Raw genomic sequence first — 22,086 nt, 5'->3', positions numbered from 1 at the left:
TTCAGCTTCAAAGACAATTTGGGTATTTTTTGACTAGATAAAGAAGATGCTAGAGTTTGGAATGTCTGTAGGCTAAGGGATCTTTTGAAAAGTGGCTATAATTAATATATACTTTCAGGATATCCTAAACCCACACATGGACTCCAATGCCTAATGAGCCATGAATCCTCCAGGTAAAGAACAATTAGTGATAACAGTAAATTCTAATCATATGTCTTATTATTATTTATAGAAGTTCAGACATTTCTGCCACTTTATTTTCTGAATAAAATATCACCTGTGAAAAAAATAAACAGAGCTATTTATATTCTTCCTATATATTCTAGTATGCCTGTAGATCCTGTGAAAGAAAATGTTTTTCTATGAACAAACAGAAATCTCTGCCTTTTGTCACTGTTGAGGAAAGATTTTTTGAAAAATAGTTAGATATTCAGAATATAGTATGGATAATTTTATTGCCCCCCCCCCAAAAAAAAGAGAGTAAGAAAGATTCAATTTTTGTAAAATATTTTAAATAGATGAATTTATATCAATATTATAAAAGAAAAACTCTCAAAATAGCTTTAATTAAAATGTTAGTTTATTAACATGAAAATTTAAAAAATTTAAAAATTAGAAAATATGAGTTCATCATGGAATACATAATACCCATTTTGAAAAGATCTAAGAGTATTTATATGCTAAATAAAACTGCACTGAAAATTGTTGATTATAGATTTTATTTTTTGTTTCTGTCTATAAACATTTGGAATTAAGATCAAACATCTAACTAAAAATGCAGATAAATATCAAAAGCAGACTATAGTGCAAGCAAGGCTAGCAAGCATAATACAGGATTGGGTTGGTCCTGGCACCTCTAAGTGTGTAACACTCCAAAGTCACTATCACATATGACTTATCAAATGAAAGCTCAGAATGCACTGGGGCTTATGCAGTCAGGTGGAGGTTATAACTGAAGTGTTAAAATAATTTCAGTATATTTCCACATGACATCTGTATTCTGTTTGCAGCTAATGATTTCGGTCTTAACTCTATTACTCTAATGAAACAAAAAAAAAAAAAAGGGAGACAGACAACCAAACTTGAGCAAGATTGTTGATATTGAAATTTAATAATTGTTTTCCATCATCATTGATTTTTCTAGAATGCGATCTAAGTATGTCCTATAAATACATTGTCATAAAAGTAAATTAGAACTATTTAAAGTAAAATATAATTTCAAAGTTATGACTTCTCAAGCTTTCTTAATGTATGCTGAGTAGCTTAGGAGAGTAAGTAACTGCAATAAACTTCTAATTTCTCTTACTATTTTACTACTTAGATCCTGAATCTTAGTTTTGTCTAGTGAGGCATTATAACATATAAAATTAAGCTCTGAAATCGACTGATTTTTCAAGTTGCTATGAAGAAAATTTTCTAGCTAAAGGGTGTATGGATTTCATTCATGTTTCACTTTGAATAAGGTAAATCTTTGATAAAACTGTGAAACCAATATAACTTAACTTCCAAGACTCCTAGCAACAAACTTCCCATTCTGTAACAGTTTCTCTTCTTTCCCCAAGAGGATAAGGCATGAAAGCTAGGGCAGAGGAAAGAGGTAACATCTGATAAACTCATTTACAAATGAGGCATTCATGAGTCTTACCCAAAGGATTTATTTGTTCTTTTAAGAAAATTCAGTCATTTGCAAAGAAGTCATTTTCAGAAAAATGTTGTCCTTTTTTTTGAAACATGTAGGTGGCCATATACTCTGCTTTTACATAAAGATAACTGTCCCTGATTCTGGACTCAACATTCAAGATTAGAATAACCAGTTTCATCACCATATGTTGAAATCAAGGAATTGGCTGTGTATATATTAGTAAGCAAATGAATATTCTAATAAATAATACTGGTAGTCCCAGATGGATGTCTTGTTCATTTTAGAAAAGAACAGGATTTTAATTTGTCTGCCATGCATGCAATTTTGAATGCACACCCAATTTCTTTAATCCCATTAGTAACACCTGACTGCATTCTAGAACTTTGAGAATAGATGGTAGTTCCCCACAATAAAAGATAGAAGAAAGGAAATATTTTATGAGCAAGGATATTTGTGAACATAAATGAGGGTTTATGTCACCTATGCAAAACTGTTATGAATCTAAAATCACAGAAATTATCTTTTATCAATTGAATAACTGATTGGCAAAAATTAATGATTGAAAAATTCTCAAGGTTCTTGAAAACTAGGAAATTGGGCCCCATCAAATATCATAATTTAAAATTGTTTTCTATTAACTGTCAAAGAAGAAGTATAATAATATGACAACTATTTCTCTACAGAGCTCCTAAAAAAAAAAAAATCTGTTGCAGGACTATAGCTGTGAAATCTGGCAAGTGATTCCATTGAGAATGCTGATAACAGAGTCTATCTGTGCTACAAAGCAAGTAGACCCACCCTTTTGGCCTAAGGCCTGGAATGATCTCTTTCATTTCCCCACTGAACTCTCCCAGTTGGCAGCAGGTTATACTGTTGCCATGCCCAGGGGCTAGCTCAATACTATTTTGAAGTGAAGGTTGATGCAAATAAAATGGAGAGAAATTTCTTGGGTCCATAGAAGCATGTTAAGACTGAAATGAAATAGAAACTGAATGAAATTCTTTCAAAATTGGTTAAAAATAGCCGCAAGAAAACTCATCAACAACAATGGGGGAGGAAACAGTGAATTAAAAGAACTGGACAGAAAAGGACCAAAAACTTGAAAGAGACATTGTTAGTGAGGATTTGTTCTTTAAACAGAAAACCTACATAAAAGAGTATCAATCTTGTCATTCATTTGCTTTTATTCTCTAGCTCATAGCTGCCAAGGGTTTTGAGTGTTCCAAAACAGGATATTCATTTTATTTGGAAGCTGCCTGGACATTCCATTTAAAAAAGGAGGAAGCGTGGCAGAAAAAGGAAACACACTTCACACATTTCTGTTCTAGGGAGACAGAAGAAGAGTGTTTCTGACCTTTTCTTGAACCATGACGATTCTGAAAACTCAGAATGTAATGTACTTTTTGGCATTAAACTACTGCACTGCTTTGCTCAGCACTGGTGGATTTACAATGTTATAAAGAGAATGTAATCAGTTCAAAATGAATTCGTTTTCAAGCTTTGATCCTTTTTGGAATTTAAATTGATATACACAGACAAGTTTAGCAACAGGTTGGCTTTCCAAGAGTCAGGCAAACATACTGACCTCTGATTTTACTGAAATGTAGCCCAGACCAATAGCATTATACATTGTTAACTTAGTCTTGAAATAAAAGTAAATGTAGTTATAAACGAGTAAACCCCCTGGCCACACCTGGGGAGTAATGACAAATCCTTAGTGACAAATTATTTACACTTAGTGACAAATTATTTACACTTATTTTTTAAGGATTTCTAATGCTTTCATATCAAATGGATAGAAGAATTACACATAGAGATAGTAGCCTGGAAAAATAAATCAGAAAGAAAATGCCTTTCCCCAGAAGAAGATATAGGAGCCAAAAGCACAGTGATCCAAAAACAAACATTACAAATATGTAGCACTGATTAGACTGTGTTACGCAGACTTTTCCCGGACGGTTACAAAAATAAAGTCCATCCATCTGTCAAAACAACTGCTCCATGCATAAAAATTAAAACAGAATTGATGTGTTTTTAACTAACTTCCGATAATTATACTTTTCACACAAAAAATATATATAATTTACCTAGATCCATTTACCTTCTTGCATGTTCTTAAATTATGGATGGAACAGTGAAATTTTACTCTAAATAAAAGAAAACAAGAAAGAAGGCTGTGAAGATGAACAACTCAATTCAAATATTTTCAGTTCATAATTAGATCTAACAACTTATTCTGGCTCAAATGTAAATCAGCCCAAAACGAAGGGGTACAGTACCGTATTGTCTCAGGTCAGTGAACATTCATTAAAAAACAAGTTTACATCTCATCAATAGTTTATGTAGAAATATTTTAATATATAAGCTAGCAGCTGGGAAAGCAAAGGAAGTATTTTCCTATCATAATGGGTGGATTCATTTCTGCATGAAAATCAATTAATAAGCTTAATTCTTGAAGTTAATCTGTTGACTTTTTCTCTGGTCAATTTATTTGGCAAGCTTGCAGAATACTAGAATCTTCGTGCCAAAGCAGTAATCCGTGAGATTGTTCCTGTCACTCACTTCATTCCTCTCTCTATTCAAGCATTTCTATACTTATCTAACAATAAGGTCTTTTTCCTTTTAACACTGTTCTAACATTGGGTCATTCATAATCATGTTTTCCTAATACCTCAACATTCACTAAAAGATGTCAGAAATCTCTTCTTCAAAGGGACATATCTAGTAAAACTAAGATTTAACTCTGTTCTAATAATGATATTAGCCATCAAATGTTGAATTTGTAACTTGAGATTTTTTACCACCCTCTTTCTGAAATTGTGAGTAGGCTGTTCTGTTCATTTTGAGAGACATTTTTACTTTCACTAAGATTGATGGCATAATAAAATCAATTGATCTTTTTGCCTTAATGTTTTGATTTCAGAGAATTTTTTTAAAAATCCTAATTCCACTAGGATAACAAAATGAATGTTATTTCGTGGCTAGTTATTTAAGTCTGTAAGTTTATTCTTATTAATTAAACTACAGCATCTTTAAAACTATGATAATTGGAAAATAAATTTAAAATGGCTCAAATGATGTAATAAACTAAGTAAACACTCCTGCACAAGACAACCAAATCGTTTTACTCAAATTCTCATTTCAGTTATTGGTCTCATTTGATTGGTTTTTCACCTCTGGATTAACTATTTGTTTTGAAGTTCTAGAAATACTGCTTAAGATTCTATAAACATTTTTCTTTCAAATTACTTAAAACTTTCAAACTTGGACAAAATGATTATGCTCATGGCCACTACAGAACATGATATTAGCAAACATTGCCCAATGTGATTCCCATCTACTTTTCAAAGAAGCTTTGAGCAATTTCATTTTGCAAGATCATATGGACCAGAGAAGCTGATAATATCTACCTTTGCCTTATATTTTCTTTCATATTGTACTATCAATCTAATTAATTATTACATCTGTACTATTCACTGGTGTTGTCCATAATGTGTACCTAGCATAACCTTTCATCATCTCAATTTAAATGAATGCACACAATTCTAAACTATTATGTGAAATCAACCTAAATATTTTTCCTGCCAAATCAGAAGAACTATAAAGCAGTCAAAATCTTTATGCTCATTTCAATAATGATGTATTGTGGTTTTCAGTTTTATGAAGTTTTGAGTACTTAATGCTCATGCTTTAAAGTAACTAAGTCAGTGATTTACACTAAGCAGGTAGAGTTACTATCTATAGAGATTTATCATGAATAGAATTAGCTAGCATATTTAATTCTAACATGCATTTATCATAATATAACTTACTACTTAAATAAGGGAGATAAACTGCATCTTGAATTGCATATTAGATTTAGCCTTGAGGAAGAAGAAACAAAAATAAAATCCATATTTTAGAAGAATACTTGATTTCATTCAATTATACATCCCTCTTTTCTGCCTTGTATAATATCAAAAGTGAAAAATTGGTTGGAGTTCTTAATGTTCAGAATACTAAATGTTGTTATTTAACATAATGAATAATATAAAATGTTCTCTTAAGATATCTTCTAATAAATGGAGATGACTTAACCATTTATAAAAATTCATCTATCATATATAATTTATATGTAATATAAATGTATATACACGTATGTATGCACACATGTATACATGCACATATATTCACACAACACATGCACACATAACACATGTATATATGTATGTATATATGGTTGTATACACATATGTATTAATTTTAGAAATAATTTCTGAATATGATTAAAATTTGGAACCATAGAATTTCAAGTTGTTGATATATATTAATATTTAATGGAGCTGTTACTTATTCTTAAGTAACTATTTAGATTTGAAAAGGTATTCTCAAAAAATTTAAGAAAAACCTATAGAGCAAAAGTAACAATATCATAATGATAAAACAGAAATGGCATGGAGGTGGTTGTTTGTATTAATCTGACTCTCTAAAAGTCAGTCATGGATTGACTTCATTTTCCATTTGCTGTGTGACCCTCAGAAAGCTACTTAGGATCTCTAAACCTTAGTCTCCTTAATTAATAATAGATTAATGATATATTCATGTATAGTACTTAGCATGATACTTAGCACTTATTAATTGATTAGTAACTGGTATATTAATCTTAAAATAAGCAATCATCTATTTGTTGGTTTGAATATTTCTTTATCTGGTTAAGCCTCACTCCATTCTACATACTGTGACATGACTTTGGCAAGAATCATATTATGAATGGTTTATTCCTTATAAAGACAGTAACATAGTTTAAGCTCATACTTAGTGCTAAGCAGAGGTGGATTTAATAAAATTGGTTTTGAATATTAATCTGTCTCAAATGTTAGAAAGGGAAATTGCATTTTGTTCATTAGAATTTTCATGAAATTCCAGTCCTCCAACAGGAAGACTATAAATTATAATCACTCTTTTCATCAAAGTGGTAGGTAGCATGAATCACTGTCTCAGTCAATCAGTGAATACAATAATTGTTTCTGCATAGTTGTCGCCTGTAGCAACTTCAGACCCATTACCTATCTCAGGGCCAACTGTATAAGTTCTGATCCCTATATTAAAATCCTTTTCCTTATCATTTATACTGGTTCTGGTCTCTGATCAAACCCTAATTGATAAAAGGATACATCTTACTATCATATAATAGCTTATTATGATATGTCATACAAGAGAAACATGGATTTGACACTTTAAAAAAAGTTATTAGTTGATTATTTTATTTATTCCTAAAGGTAAATGATTTCTCCGTTTAATATTTTATTTTTAAAATTTTTTATGATTTCTCCTTTTTAAATGCACATTATTTTAGGATCAACAAGTTATATTAATTTGGGTATCATTTCAAACACTACTAAAATTATATCTTTTAGTTCATACATAGACACATCTATACACATAAGTAGTCTATAATTCAATAACATGTATAGCATATAGTATAGAGTATATTTATTATATTTAGCATCTAATTTGAATTTAATTATGAGATCTTCAAGAATGTTTTTTTTCTGAACACATAAAAGCTAAAAATAAAGTTAATTCTCAGTCCCCTGAAATAATGGCAAATTTTTAGAGGCCCTGCAATTTTGCATCCTATTTTCCTCACCATGCTTAAAAATGTAGCAAGGAGAAATATATAAAAATTAAATGCTATAAATAAAAAGAACTTTACAAGATTTTCTTGATGTCATGTGGACATAAGTGTGATTTTTTTATTGTTACATTTTCTAATCAAATTAAAGAAAACCAGTCAAAAGTTGACCACAGATTATTTGCCTTAACACATTGAGACAAAGCATATCTAGAAAAAATATTCCCAGAATTCATGTTAAATCTATGATATGATGAATGAGTAGAAATTCATTCATGAAGATTATTAAATACATAAAAAGCAGAATACCAGTGACATCTATTAGAAACTACATGTCACCTGGACTTGGAACAATCTGCTAACTGTATAGTGAGAAGACACTGGCCAAAATCTTGTTCCCAGAGAACTGTCTAAATCATTCTAATGAACTTTATAGTATAAAATGCTTACCAAACTCTAAAAGTATGTACACTAATGCATGGGTGAAGTATGGTGTCCAATCAAACCTAAATAATAAGTTGTTAACCAGTGCCAAATATCTGAATTTCATTTCAGCCATTTAAGGATACAATTGAAATTTCAAATAGAAAGGAACACAATTCAAAATTCCCAAGCCCTTTGGAAGTTTTTATATAATTTCTTCATTATAAACACTAGCCTTACTTTGCAAATATAAACTTAAAATGCAATTAAATTTTAATCTTGACTCTAAAATATTTCCAAAAATATAAGTTCATATACACAAGATGATCCATGATAATTCAGACACAATGATTACCATCATATTTTGTTATATCAGCAAAACGTATTAATTCAAACTGTGAATAAAACCTAGTTTCTAAAGTAATGTTAATGATAAAGATTCATTTCCCATGTATCTCCTACCTATGATACAAAACCTGTTCATCCAATTGCTTTGAAAATAAGTGTGTATCTTATAACCAGATATGAGTTACATAAATGAGCTAATAAAAATAATGCATTCAGAGCAATATCAAACATACATAGTAAGCTCTCAATATGTGTTAGCTATAATTATTACTACTACTACTTTTGAATGCCAAAATGAAACTATAATCTTTCTGTTCAATTTATCTAAAATTTACTCCAAGTAGCAATAAACACACGCTTGTGGTTGCACATAAAAATCTGGGCTTATTTCTGTGACATTTAATAAGACAAGGTTTTCACTGGCCTTCATCAAAATAAGTTGTCTGCATACCTGAAGTGTCATCAAATACCTTCATGGAACTCATGTTTAAAAGTGAATAAACCGATCATAGTCTTTCATTTGTGAGACCATTTAGAGTGCCCACAAAAAAAATCATAAGCGATACTGTCAAGGACTGTAAAGGACACAGTTTCATGGATACTGGCACAGTTTCATGGATGCTGGCAGAAGATATATGTCTCCTGGGTCAGAGATAAAAGACTATTACTCACAGAAAGAGCAATAGTCAGAGCATCAACATTTCTTATGCCAGTTCCCCAAGTCCCAATTCCCACTGGGCAGTGAGAAGAGTACCAAGTGAGACCTGCACATGCAGTGAATTGAATTATAGGACAGAAACTCTGGGATGAAGGAACCTGAATATTTCATAATACTCAAAAGTAGACTGGATCGTGAGGGAGATGTTGTGTTTATTGTACTGAACAGTAAGCATATCTGCCCTGTGATACAAGGGAGACATTTTCTGCACTTCTCAGGACTGTTTAAAATCAGCTTTTTGCTTCACAGGGAGACACTATCTTCCAAGCCTCTTCACTGTACAAAAATCCTTAAAAATAGCAAAATAGGCAATAATGCTTCTTTTCATCAGATGTGCAGAAGTGTGAGAGACCCATGAAAAATTATCTCCCAACAATTATACACAGAGATTAGAGATTTAATAACACCTTATGATTTCGTGGATTTAGAGGGTAATTCTAGCAATCCAGTTAATAATTTCTATCATGCTTTGAAGTCTCTCAAATAAAATAAAAGTATTAAAGTTGCTGACTTTGACCTTTGAAAAAGCAAATGAAATTCAAAGACTAACATGTATTTTGGAGTATACTGCAACTTAAAATGCATGTGTAGCTTCCAAGCCTTAACTTCATTCACTTGGCAAAAATTACTGTTGATGAGGTCCTTCAATTTGAGCCCTGATACATTTGATAAACATGTTATACTATAGCATTAAAAGTGAGTAATGACTAAGAACGAAAATATAAAAATAAGAATTTCAAGAATTTTAAGAGTTTCAAAAATGTCTCAAAATTCAGGTGGATGATATTAAAATGTACCACAACAGGGACGCTATAATACTGCTTATTTTGTTCATCTCAGATGGTTAAAATTTTGATTTCCAATAACGTTCAAAATATTTCTAACAGTCATACGGTTGCCATTTGGTTTTATTGAAGCTTAGTGAAAAGAGAAATGGTTTAATAGGATAAACAAAGAAAAGTCAGAGAGCTTTAATTCAAAACAGATTCATTTAGAACTTTAGCATGTATTCAGTTTTCATTTGCAAAACAGGGTCAAAGAAGTTAATCTCTCAATAGAAGTGTTATTGTGACTAACAATGGATTTTAAGCACCAGAAAAATATCAAAAATGAAAGTAAAGATGAATAATCACAGTCAGAATGGAGATTATCTGGATGCATGTTTCCTTATTCAGGGCCTCTTTCCAATAATATATATTATACAATTTTTTTTCAAATAATAACTCTCAAGTAACAGCAATGAAAAAGTCAATGAGTAGATTGTTCCTCCAATATAAAAATCACATAACAATATAAAGGTTTAGAATCTACAACACCAAAAAAAAGCATATTAATATATATATTGTATATTCACTTCTAGAAGAGGAAAAAAAATTAGATTAATGTTTTGTCAGAACTGTCATTATCAGCAGCCTAAGACACATTTATGCACATGTGCACTTGCTTGCTCTCTTACTCTCTTCTCTCTCTCTCTCTCTCTCTCTCTCTCTCTCTCTCGTAGGGAGAAAAACAGGGAATATAAATATGTCTTAGCCTACAGATTCCCCCTTTATCACAAAGTTCATCTTTGTGAAATAGTTGTTTGAATTCCAGCTGCTGACTTTACATATGTGTATAATGAAAAACTGAGCCATGAGAAACGATGGTTTGTATCTTCTCAGCTGCCTGGGAGAATGGGAAAGGGGTTCAATTTTCTGTGTGATGATATACTCAGTGACACAGGATCTATGTAGGTTCAATCCAGTGACATATCCTGACTTCCCAGGTGGCTGTGCAGTCTTAACCATCTTAACTAAACCTAAGAATGACACGCTCTCAAGATAAATGAAATTAGCCAGTGTGTTTGCTCCTCATTTATTATTGTATTTTCCTATTGAATTCTTGCATCTGAATCTAATACTGAGGAAAAAAGCACTTCCCCCTGCATGGTTTGTTTAAGAGCTTTATATCCAGAGGGCTTTCTGAGAAAACAAAGCCAGAAGAGAAAGGGGAAACTCAGGTTCTAGAAACCAAAGAGAGCTCTCAAGGAGATTGTTAGTTTACTTTTCTATACATGTCTAGGTCAGGTCCTATTTTGGTTATAATTCTGTCTTGGAGTCCCAAAGGCTGCAAAAACCACTCAAGCCTCATACTTATGGCTTTAAGCATCACAAGAGCTCTCTGAAAGAAATTATTGTCCCTATGTTACAGCTATTATTTACTGAAGATAGAGTGCAAAATTTCTATCAAACTGTCCTTGTATCACTTCAAAAATCAGGTGATGAATGAAAATTATGAAAAACTCTTTGCCCTTAATCTTTATTTCTAAGTGTTTATTTAAGAAATTAGTGGTAAAAATACTAATGCTAATTATTTTTTATTTTTGTCAAGCAAGAAATGTTACAAATCCAAGGAAGTCAACTAATTGCTATTTTAAAATATAAGGAAGAAATAGAAAAATGTAACTGTATATTATTAGCCAAAAGTAAGCAATAAATGTCATGTATCTTATTTTAAAAAAATAGATATATAAATTGAGGTACATAAATAAGGTTACTTAAAAAAATAAAATAAATTGTAATAAAATGAATTCCAAATACATAATAGATCAATAAAAAAAATAATAGATCAATAAAAAAATCAATATTAAAGGAGTGAGATGGGTTACCATAAAAACGGTATGTAATAAATTCAACTATCTGAATATATTTTAGTGTTTGGTGTTTAGAGCAAGAGGAAAAATATATTTTTTCTTGAACTAAAATATATAAAAACTGTTGTGTTTTCCTTTCATTAAGTAAGTGTTAAAGAGAAATCAAAGTCCACAACTGGATTAATTTAATGCAGAACATAAAGGAATAACCAAAACACAAGCATTTTATCATGTTACATTAATCAGTTGATTTTGAAAAGATTAGTATGGCTAATACTGCCACACATTAAACTTTCAAAAATTTACATCTCTCAATGCACACATAATTACCTATCTCTCCCATAATGTATGAAACATGATTTATAAGTTTCAGAATCTTTATTATAAGATTATGTCTTAGTTCCTTTTAATTCAGTTTTATAAAACCCATAAGCATTTTCAGTAAGCCTGGAAAATACAACAAAGTTGCCCTTCTTAGAGAGGAAACCTCTGAGATCATGATTAGAGTTACCCATAGGGCACTGTGGGGATCATGACTTTATTGCAGCTGCTGAATTAACTGCATCTGGGCTAACACCAGAATCCCTCATTATACAGTATTGATAGCAGAATGTGAAGGGAGGGGAAGAGAGAGGAGAGGAAAAGAGAGCCAAAAAAAGATAAGAAAAATGCACCAAGGCAAATTTTAGAAACCACTAACACAAAAAAATATCCGCTATCTTAAGAACTGAATGACCTAATTCAATCATTAAATCAAATATGCTCAGTACTTGGCTTCAGTGCTTATTGTAAAATCTAGATAATTTGTTAGATAAGTATAGTTATTATCTTCAATTTTCAAATTGAACTGAATTCAGAACAGCATAACTCCAGATTGGTCATGATCATTAATGAGGGCTAAACTAATTTTATTAATGATGTTTTCACTCAGAAATTATCTTAGCAACATATACCAATAATAACAGTAATAGCTAATATTTGTTTTGCACATCATAGTCTATGTGATAATTTCACTTGCTATTATTTGAGTACTACAGTTGTGAGGTAGTTATTACTATACCCACACCCTTGATAACACCAGAATAGATAAAGTATTTATTCAATCTCTAGTGCTTATTATCTATGTGCTAATAGGCAAGTTCAAATCCCTATGTGCCACAGGACAGCAAAAACTTCATTAGAGATATAAAATATTTTGAATAAAAAGATTTTGAATGACTATTCTGAGTCATTATATATCCTGATCAAGAACATGAGGAAATAATAGCCACCTCATAAAGTTATTGTGAAAACTACATTAACAAACTCTACGTATTTAAATTATCATAGTAGTCAGCACAGAAAAGATTCTCAATAATTATAAGATTGTATGGCTTCACACAAACTTTCTATACTTTAATAGAAAGGGAGAAAATCTGTGCTTAAAAGTCACAGCTGTATGCAGGTATTATCCTCATTACTATCTACCCTTAGTTATGACCACAATGAAAATTTCAATGTAATTTGCTAATAGTAAATATGGAATTCTGTGTTAATAAATTCTTATGTACTCAGTTATATTTTTTGCCTTGTGAAGTGTTTTCTACTTTTAAATAATTTTCACTAAAACTATTAAACTTGTTTCTCACAGTTGTAAAGTATGTAATGTCTTATTTATTGCTCAGATACTAGAGCCCCCGCCGCTTCCCCGCCAAAGTAAGGTATTTTTTCATGTAGAATTCATGAGCAAGTGAGGGTATCAACATAAAATTCTTGACTTCTCTGGACTCCTACTTCACTTTTTTCTATTTACTCTTTTCCAATAGTCCCAACATATGCCTCAATTGGGAATAGTATAAAATTTGATAGAACACACTTATTTTGTGTCCAATTCATATAATCAAAAAATGTTTGCTGTAGTATAAAGCTGTAATGTGATTTATAATCACTATATTTATAATGTTTTTAAGGATGAATTTTCTGTTTACTGATACATAATCAATCAAGGATGGTGAATACCTGTGCTTTGTACTCCTTTACCTATCTTCCTTCACCTGTAGGCAACATTGCTACCAGACTGAGGCGCTCTTCCTCCATGAACTCAGAATCCATCTCTAAATCATTCTAAACATGTACAGACATATCTAATTTTATTGTGCTTTGCTTTATTGTTGCGCTTCACAGATGTTGCATTTTTTTTTTTTTTTTTTTTTTACAAACTGAAGGCAAAACCTTCCACCAGCAAAAAGCTTATAACTCTCTTTATTGCGATACTTGCTTTGATGCAATGGTCTGGAAACTGAACCCACAATTTCTGAGGTATGCCTGTTTATCATCTTAGGCAACTGCTCCCAATCAAGTTGTTCCCTGAACGTATCTGTCTATTCGTCTGTCTACCTGTCTATCTAACTATCTATCTATCTATCTATCTATCTATCTATCTATCTATCTATCTATCATCTATCTATCTATCTATCTACCTATCTATCTATCTATCATCATCTATCATTATCTGTCATCTACCTATCTATCCATACATGCAGGCTGATTTATGTCTTTAGGCACATAGGATAAATTTCTTGTAAATGCTAATACATAGACAAAATTTTTCATCTTATTTCCTTATGCTTTAGACATCTAAAAGCATCTGATAGAATATAAAATAATATAATCATATTTTGAAATCTTGTAATTCATTTTAATTTATTGATATAAATGATTATCACTGCTTTTCATGATCTGTGCTAACACTTGACTATATCTCAAACCAGTGCCACTTAATTTTACTAAGAAAGTTTACCTCAGGAAAATGGCCTCTATCTTTTCCCAAAAATGGTAAAACCATTGTAGGAATTTCTTAACCTTCATCTTTTACTCCACAGTAATCAGGACAATGCCTGTTACATAATCATTTCTCAATCCATATTTATTTAAAGAATAACTAAAAGGAAGGATAGAAGAAAGGAAAGAAGGGAAGTAGGGTGGGAGGAAAAGGGGGAAGATAATAAGCAAAAAAGGAAGGAAGGGAAAAGGAAAGGAATAGAAAGAAGGACAGAGATGTAATTTAATCATGACTCAGGTAGAAAAATTTCATATCATTCAAAAGAAATTCAAAAGGAATTAACATATTAAAACAAATCTGTACAAAGAAGTAGACTTATTGAAGATAAGTACATACACGACAAAATTGAATTTTGTTACTTTTTGCGTATATGTAAATATCAAAGATATCATAATTTTGCTTTATTTAGGCATGCTATTATTTCACCTACTTTCTTTACATAAAACTATCAGTGCTTTATATAAAAATAGCAACATCCAAAAATTAAATATCATTTTATTTCTAAAGAGTTATTACATCCACAAGTAAAACACGGTGTTTACTATAACACAAGGAAAATGATGACAGTAATAAATCACTTTATACAATTTCTAAAATAATTTAATAGATTGATACTTACCAAAATATCTTTCCCAGCCCACTTGCATTCATCCCTTCTAGTGTAAGACACTGGCCATACAATCTAAGGACAGAAAAGAAACATTATTTTATGCCAATTAAGTTCTCTCGGTACTAGATCTAACATTATAGTCTGTTAGACCAACTTAGGTCAACTGAGATAAAGCTCCATAAGCGTTATATGGCAAGAACCTTTCAGTTTAGACTATGCAGTGGCATTAGTTAATTGATATAGTTAATTGATACAAACTTAAATCATTCAATCTCCTGTACCCGTTAGGATTTGCTGTATATGAAAGCTGAGCAACACAGAAATTCATGTACTCAGTACAGGCATAGTTTGCTTTATTGTGCTTCACTTCATTATGCTTCACAGGTATTGTGTTTTTTTACAAACTGAAAGCAAGACCCTCCACCACCAAAAAGATTTTAACTCACTTTATTGAGATACTATGTTATAGTGGTCTGACACCAAATCTGCAATGTTGCTGAGGTCTGCCTATAGATCTAAGTAGTGTGTGGTAGAAAGAACTGTAAGGCAGATTGAGAGAGGGAGATCATCTTGAGAGGATGTGAGAATTTACTGAAGAGAGGTATAAGTTGGCACAGAATATGTCTTACATCCTTCTAAATGAATCAGTCTTTACTGTGAAATAGTGATTTTGAAATCTGAACATTAGATATTCTGGATTCATTTTCTTAATCCGAATCTGACACAACATGCTAAAATGAATAACTGATAAGGTTAGAAAAAAATCCATTTAGAAAGGAATCTTTTTTTTTCCTTTTTCTTCTTCTTCCTTTTTTTGACAGGGAAAATAGGTAAGAGTAGCTTTATCTTACTTTTGGGAGATAAAGGAGGAAATAAAGAAGCAAATAGATAACTCTTAAAAAAATCACCCTCAACTGTAGGCAAAACAGACTCATTGAGAAATAATCATTTGTGTTTTCATCTCAAATATTTGGCCTTCATCCTTCCAAAGGTTCCTATGTTGTATAAATACAGTGATAGTGGTAGATGAACCCAATTGTTACTGGTAGCTTAGAGAACTGTGGATACATTTTCCCTCAATAATATAAATGAATATATCCTCATCTAAATTATAATATAAAATTTTACATTTCTCTCAGCAATTCCAATGACTCCTATCTGTATTGGGGCAGAATAATTTAATTTTTAAATTATTATTCATCTTTCTCTTCTGGTAACATTACTTAATTTTAGAAAAAATGTCATATGTAAAAGAAAAACTCAGAGATGGGAGCAGTTAATCATTCCTGTCTGCTAAAAAGCTTTTAGTCTCAAAATGACTGATTATCATTCATTTGGGAATCTCTAGATAATTCAATATAAATGTTCATAAACTTGGACAAAGGCTTTGATATTCAATCTAGGGAATTAAAAAGCAAAATACAACACAATTATAAACAATAATTTAAACAATAACTTATGCTGACAAAAACAAAAGTATTTCAGGTTTACGTAACAATTATAAAAGCCCTAAAAAGTTTTGGAGATATATATATAATTTTTACCATTTGAAGCTCTTAATTTACGTATTTTTTTTCTCTTTCATTTATTTTTTTCCTCATGTATTCTGGTGTGTTTAAATTAAAACTGTTATTTGACCTGTTCCACACGGTTTTTACAAAGTAGTCACAGTAAGAAACATCTAAGAATAATAAATGCAGGTCCTTACACTTATCACCCTAACTCACTAGAGCAATTACCTTGCAATTCTATTCCACAGGTTCCACAGTCCCATCTTTATACCAGCTATGGAAAGGCCAAACGATCTATTCTTTTTCAAAGTTTATAATGGAGGTGAATCCAATATAAATTTTCTCTGAGACACAACAATAAGAATATTTAGCAGCACTAAAATTATTCAGTTTTCCAGAAAGATTATGTTATTAATCTTCTACCAAAAATCATGTTATTAAAACATAATATTTTAATTCAAAAATTAAAAATCATGCAAAAATCATGTTATTAAAACATAATATTTTAATTCAAAAATTAAAAATCATGCAAAAATCATGTTATTAAAACATAATATTTTAATTCAAAAAGGTAGGTTGTTTTTCTCATAGTTTCTTACTTCTTGATTGTTGCATAATTAATATCATTTAAGTTGATAACATTCATGCTAAATTCTCCTACTTAGAATCTGGCATTAGTAAAATAATTTTGATATAAAAATGCTTTTTTAGAAAGCAATTTAATGAAGATAATCATAAATCAATGGAATGAAAAAATATATATGTATACACATATATATATATATTTGTCTTGTCCAACAGTATCAATTTCCACAAAGAATAATTCTTAACTTTTTGATAACCTATTGATATTTTTTCTTCTTTGCTCAAAAATTTCTCAGTTAACTAACAATGCTTAAATTTCATATCCTCATATTCAAAGTGTTTCATGACCTATTTTACAGTTTCCTTTGTTTTATGCCTCTATGGTTGTACTAATGGCAGTTCCTCATAATTCATTATTTAATAAGCAGTTATGCCTTAAAGATGTTGCACCCTTTATCAAGGTGAAAAATATTTCCATGGTCCTTCCAAGCCTGAGAATGTGTCTTTTCATTGGCCTAATATTTACCTTTATGTTCATGCATTTTTAATATCACCTTGTAAATTCCTCAAGATTTATGACATACTACAATGTCCCTTCTAGAGTTTATCACAATAGTAGATGACTGGGATAAAGTTGTTTAATAGCATTATATATAGGTTAAAAAGCACATTAATAGACAAATGTATACAACCAAAAGTAAATCTTTAAGTAAGTTGAATTTACTGATATAAACAGTGTGATATAATTCAAATTAAATAATATGTTTGGAATGGGATGTTTAAAACTTAGACATATGTCCTCTATTAGAATAATGATTTTAAACTCAAAAGTAGGTGCTATAAGAACAGTATAATACTGGGCAAGTCACCTAACTTTGATTAATTCATTCTTTCCGTATGTATTTATTGGAAGTCTAGTTGGTAGAAGGTACTATGATATATCTTGGGCATACAAATTGCTCTAGGATTTTTCTCCTTTATAAAATAGTAGGTTGTCTTATATGATATTTAGTTCTTTTCAATTTTAGAACCAAGTGGATATACAAATTGGATATTATTCAGAGAAAAATATTAAATACATTTAATATATATTCTGAAGTGAAATGTGCTCATATTTTGCATACCTATAGATATATAGATATATACACATATATTTATATTCACATATACAAGTGTTACAAAATGATAAAAATGTTACAAAATAATAAAAATGTTATAAACACTCAAAATTTGAACTGCAAATCTATTATTAAAATATCAAATTTTACTTAATCATCTTAGATTTTTCATTTATTTTGTAAAAGATGATTTCCTTTTACTAAAACAATAACAAACAACTCTTTATTTTGTGACTTTTACAAAAGACTCTAAGATAAATATTTTTTATCATTTCAGGAAAACAAATGAATAACCAGTTTTCTTGGATAATAGATAACCTTAGGATACTGCTATCATCTGAGCTGGCTTAGAAATCAAATAGATTAAATTATCAGAAAAGAAATATCCAAGGTAATTTTTAAATGCCATATTTTAATTTTAAAGTATATCAATAAGGGCATTGCTATTTTATATGACCATATATAATGAATCAAATCTCTTTTTACATAGAATTTTAGTGTCTGGGTAATCAAAGAAAAATAAAAGTCTTAGGTTTAGTGGTATACTCTATTAGAGATGTCACTCAGCTTTTAATTTAAATCTTTATTTTATTTCAAAAGCAATATTTGCTAAACAGAACAAAAGCTTTTTACATAATTAGGTTACTTTTTTAACCTGTTTCCTGTTTAGAATAAAAAAAGCTTACTGCCAATATTAATTTATTTTACATAAGCAGAGCTTTGAGGCTGAAGCAAATCTGACTGGTTTTCGATGTGAAAAATATGTATAAAAACTGTTCATGGCGTTATTTCTAAACAGAACCTCTCTCTAATCCGAATGTAACAGAAATGTATACATAAGTCGAATTCATCAAATGAATCTTCAGCTAACTGTTTGAGAATGATGTTAACATCACACGTAGGAATGCTACTTTTTCCAAGATTTGACATTTTCAGCAATCGAGAATTACTATATTTTGTAAATGAAAATACCACTATATAACAGAACTCTCTGAATAGAATAATGTCATTTGTTTCCAAAGACTATTGATATACTAGAGCGATGCAAAAATAATAGTACAAGCGAGATATTTTGTGGCGAAGTTTCGGGGGTAAGTTTAAGACTATAATCCGCGAGTTATCTTGGGATAAACATTGCAGCTGCGAGTATGGCTGGTGAATATTCTTGGGGCAGATGGAAAATGTTAAAAATTATTGTCCAATCTTCTACAGTTTTATAAGAATTTTAGGTACACCACATTAAAACCCTAAGAAGTAAAAGTAACATGCATGAATAATGAAGTGTACGTACTCCAAAAAGCATGTAATACTAGCATTCTTGTAAAACTTGTTGCACAAAAATTTTTGTTCCTCATAGAATTAAGACTAAAAATATCGACTGCAAAACAGTGGCTGACTTAGATTACAGCATATAAACTTAGTAGCATGATTTCCACTAATTTGTCAATTCATGTTTATTTTCCAAAATGTATCATATATTAAGTAAATAAGTTACAAATACTGTAAGAATAAGGATAAAACTGATAGACTATTAGAGTCTAGGTGACCATGCTTGCAAAAACTTGACACCAGAAATTAATCTTCCAGATCAGAGTTTGGCACACTTTTTGTTTAAAAGACCAGATAGTAAATACTTTAGGCTTTGTGAGCCAGATGATCTCTATCACAACTGCTCAATTCTGCCATTGTAGAATGAGAGCAGATAGACATTATGTAAATGAGTGAGTGTCTGTTTTCCAATAAACTTATTTACAAACACAGTTGACATACCAGATTAGGCATGTGTATAATGATTGATGAACTCTGCATTTGTTGGCAATGTAGACAGATGTATAAATTTAAATATGTACACACACATATGTACACACATAAAGTATATACATACAAACATACATATATACATAATACATGAAATCAATTACATTTCTATAATGCTTCAAGTATTTACTTTTATGCGGGGAAAATGATATAACTATGGAAAAATAGTTAAATTAGTATTGCTTATAAAAATTATTGAAAATACTATGGTTTCTTCCTTGAGAATTTTTATGGTTTTCTGCATCCATTTTTATGGTTTTCTGTGATAGTCAAATCAATGCATTATTTTTATTTGCATCTGAAAAGATAAGTTATTAATTTAAACAATTTTTTCTGTTGTTACACTTATATAGCTAGAGAATTCTATATAATTTGAGATGTTTCAAAAGAACTATAATGCATATATTAGAATAAAGATACCTTTTGAAAATCCTTGATATTAACCAGGTTGAATGAAAATATGTGATCCTTTGCTCCAACATACAGCCTGCTCCGTTCCTCATCCAAAAGGAAGGTATGATAACTGGAGCTGTTGGCCAAGCCATTGAAAGTGATCACATTGTTGGATTCCAACATTTCTGCAAGGTAACAAAGCAAGACATGGGTGTTAATCTGAGGTCCTACTAATGGCACACTGTGATCTGACTACTGCCTGCTGTAGTTACTAATCAGTAGTTTTCTTCATGGCACTAAGAAATATCCAGGAGTCAATTTTTTTATATTTCATTAAAATGGGAATTATTAGTTTGCTGATATCATACTCAAGACCACACACTCCTACAGAAGCAAAGGAAAAATACCTTGTTCACACAACTAGTCTAGTGGAATCTCTGCTTTTAGTGATGGATTGCGATGGTCAGTATTATATATAAAATGTCTTCAATTTTACAAGGACTTGTTTAAGTGGCTTCATTTGCTCCAAGTCATTAGCTAGAAGTACAAGTATAGGGGCCAACAGAGCAGAGGTAGTGTGGGGCAACATTGTTTAACCTCCTAGGTTGTTTAAGTTCTCTTTTTATTGCAGAATTTTGATATATATTTTTGACCATTAAATCATTAGTTTTACCATTTAAATTCTTTGCAATATTTTGTAACTGACATATATACAGAAGTTGAGTTAGGCTTCTATGAAAACACGAATTAAATTAATTTTACAATTTGACCTCAATTTTTCAGTTTGTTATTGCTCTCCAATTTGCTTTTGCTGTGAATAGGCAAATACTGAACTTTTGAACCTGTATCTTAAGTGAGAAAAAATATTTTCAGATAAAAATATCATTAATTATAAGTCTACTTTTGCAGAGAAAGGTAATTGTTGATAATCACTAAAAGAGGTTTTCTTCAAATATCTGCTTCAATCAAAATTATGTATATCACCACAACTCCCCTTCCCAAGGGATAGAATTGTTGATTTCCCAAAACTGTGCCCTGAATCAATGATGCAGATGTTTCCAGTGCATGAAAAAAGGAACCCTTTCGGCAGCATTCAAAAGAAGGGCAGAATGTGTCTTCCAAGGAGAAGAAGTGACAATATAGACCCTTCCTCTGTCCCATCTCTGACTCCATGACATTAGCCATTTGGTAAATCACCTTCATTTATCTATTTCTCTTACCGCCTTCTCCATCTTATCAAAATATTATTTTTAATAGAAGATAAAGTTCAAACACTTTAACTTAGCATTAAATATCTGGTCCCCATCAATTGAGTTTAAACTCCACCCTACTACTCTTACTCATGTCCTCTATCTTGCAGAAAAACATGCTCTGTAGTCATCCACTTTTAGCCTTTTCTGCCATTGTTCCTGACATATACAACTATATATGGCACCTTGACAAAATAACATCCACTCTTACAAGTCAGTTCAAAATGCAATCTCTAAGAAATTCTCATGGAATTAATTTCTATGGAATATTTTGCTTGTTACTCTTATAACTTGTATCACACTGCCAATTATTACAATCACTCATTTATATAAATGACTTATCTACTAGAATTAACATCTCCTAATGTCAGGAAGTATATAATTAATAGCTCATAATCTAAAACTCACATGGCTTCTTCCATATTATCAGGTCAATAATGTTAAATTGAACATCTATCTATCAACCTATGTATCTGTGCATCCTTCTATCTATCCATCTTTCCATCTAGCCATTTATCCATCTTATACAGAAAATTACAAGAATTGTTAAAAATTTGTTAAAAGACGCCTCTCAAAACAAAGTTCTTCATGAGAAACAGTACA

At 30.7% G+C, this 22,086-nt stretch overlaps 1 protein-coding gene across 1 annotated transcript in view; it reads right to left on the bottom strand.

The window, feature by feature from the left end:
• Positions 1 to 22,086, bottom strand: part of SEMA3A (semaphorin 3A) — a 194,634-nt gene that overhangs the window by 113,401 nt on the left and 59,147 nt on the right. The window contains exons 2-3 of the mRNA XM_006925734.3: positions 20,261 to 20,418; positions 14,818 to 14,880 (exon numbers count right to left, since the gene is read on the bottom strand). Of these exons, the coding sequence (XP_006925796.1) occupies positions 14,818 to 14,880; positions 20,261 to 20,418 (221 nt within the window). The remainder of the gene's footprint in view (positions 1 to 14,817; positions 14,881 to 20,260; positions 20,419 to 22,086) is intronic.

Source organism: Pteropus alecto, unplaced genomic scaffold (assembly GCF_000325575.1).
Source record: "Pteropus alecto unplaced genomic scaffold, ASM32557v1 scaffold69, whole genome shotgun sequence".
Lineage (NCBI taxonomy): Eukaryota > Metazoa > Chordata > Mammalia > Chiroptera > Pteropodidae > Pteropus > Pteropus alecto.
Note: the sequence above shows the minus strand (reverse complement) of the source record. Positions and strands in the feature narration are given on the sequence as shown.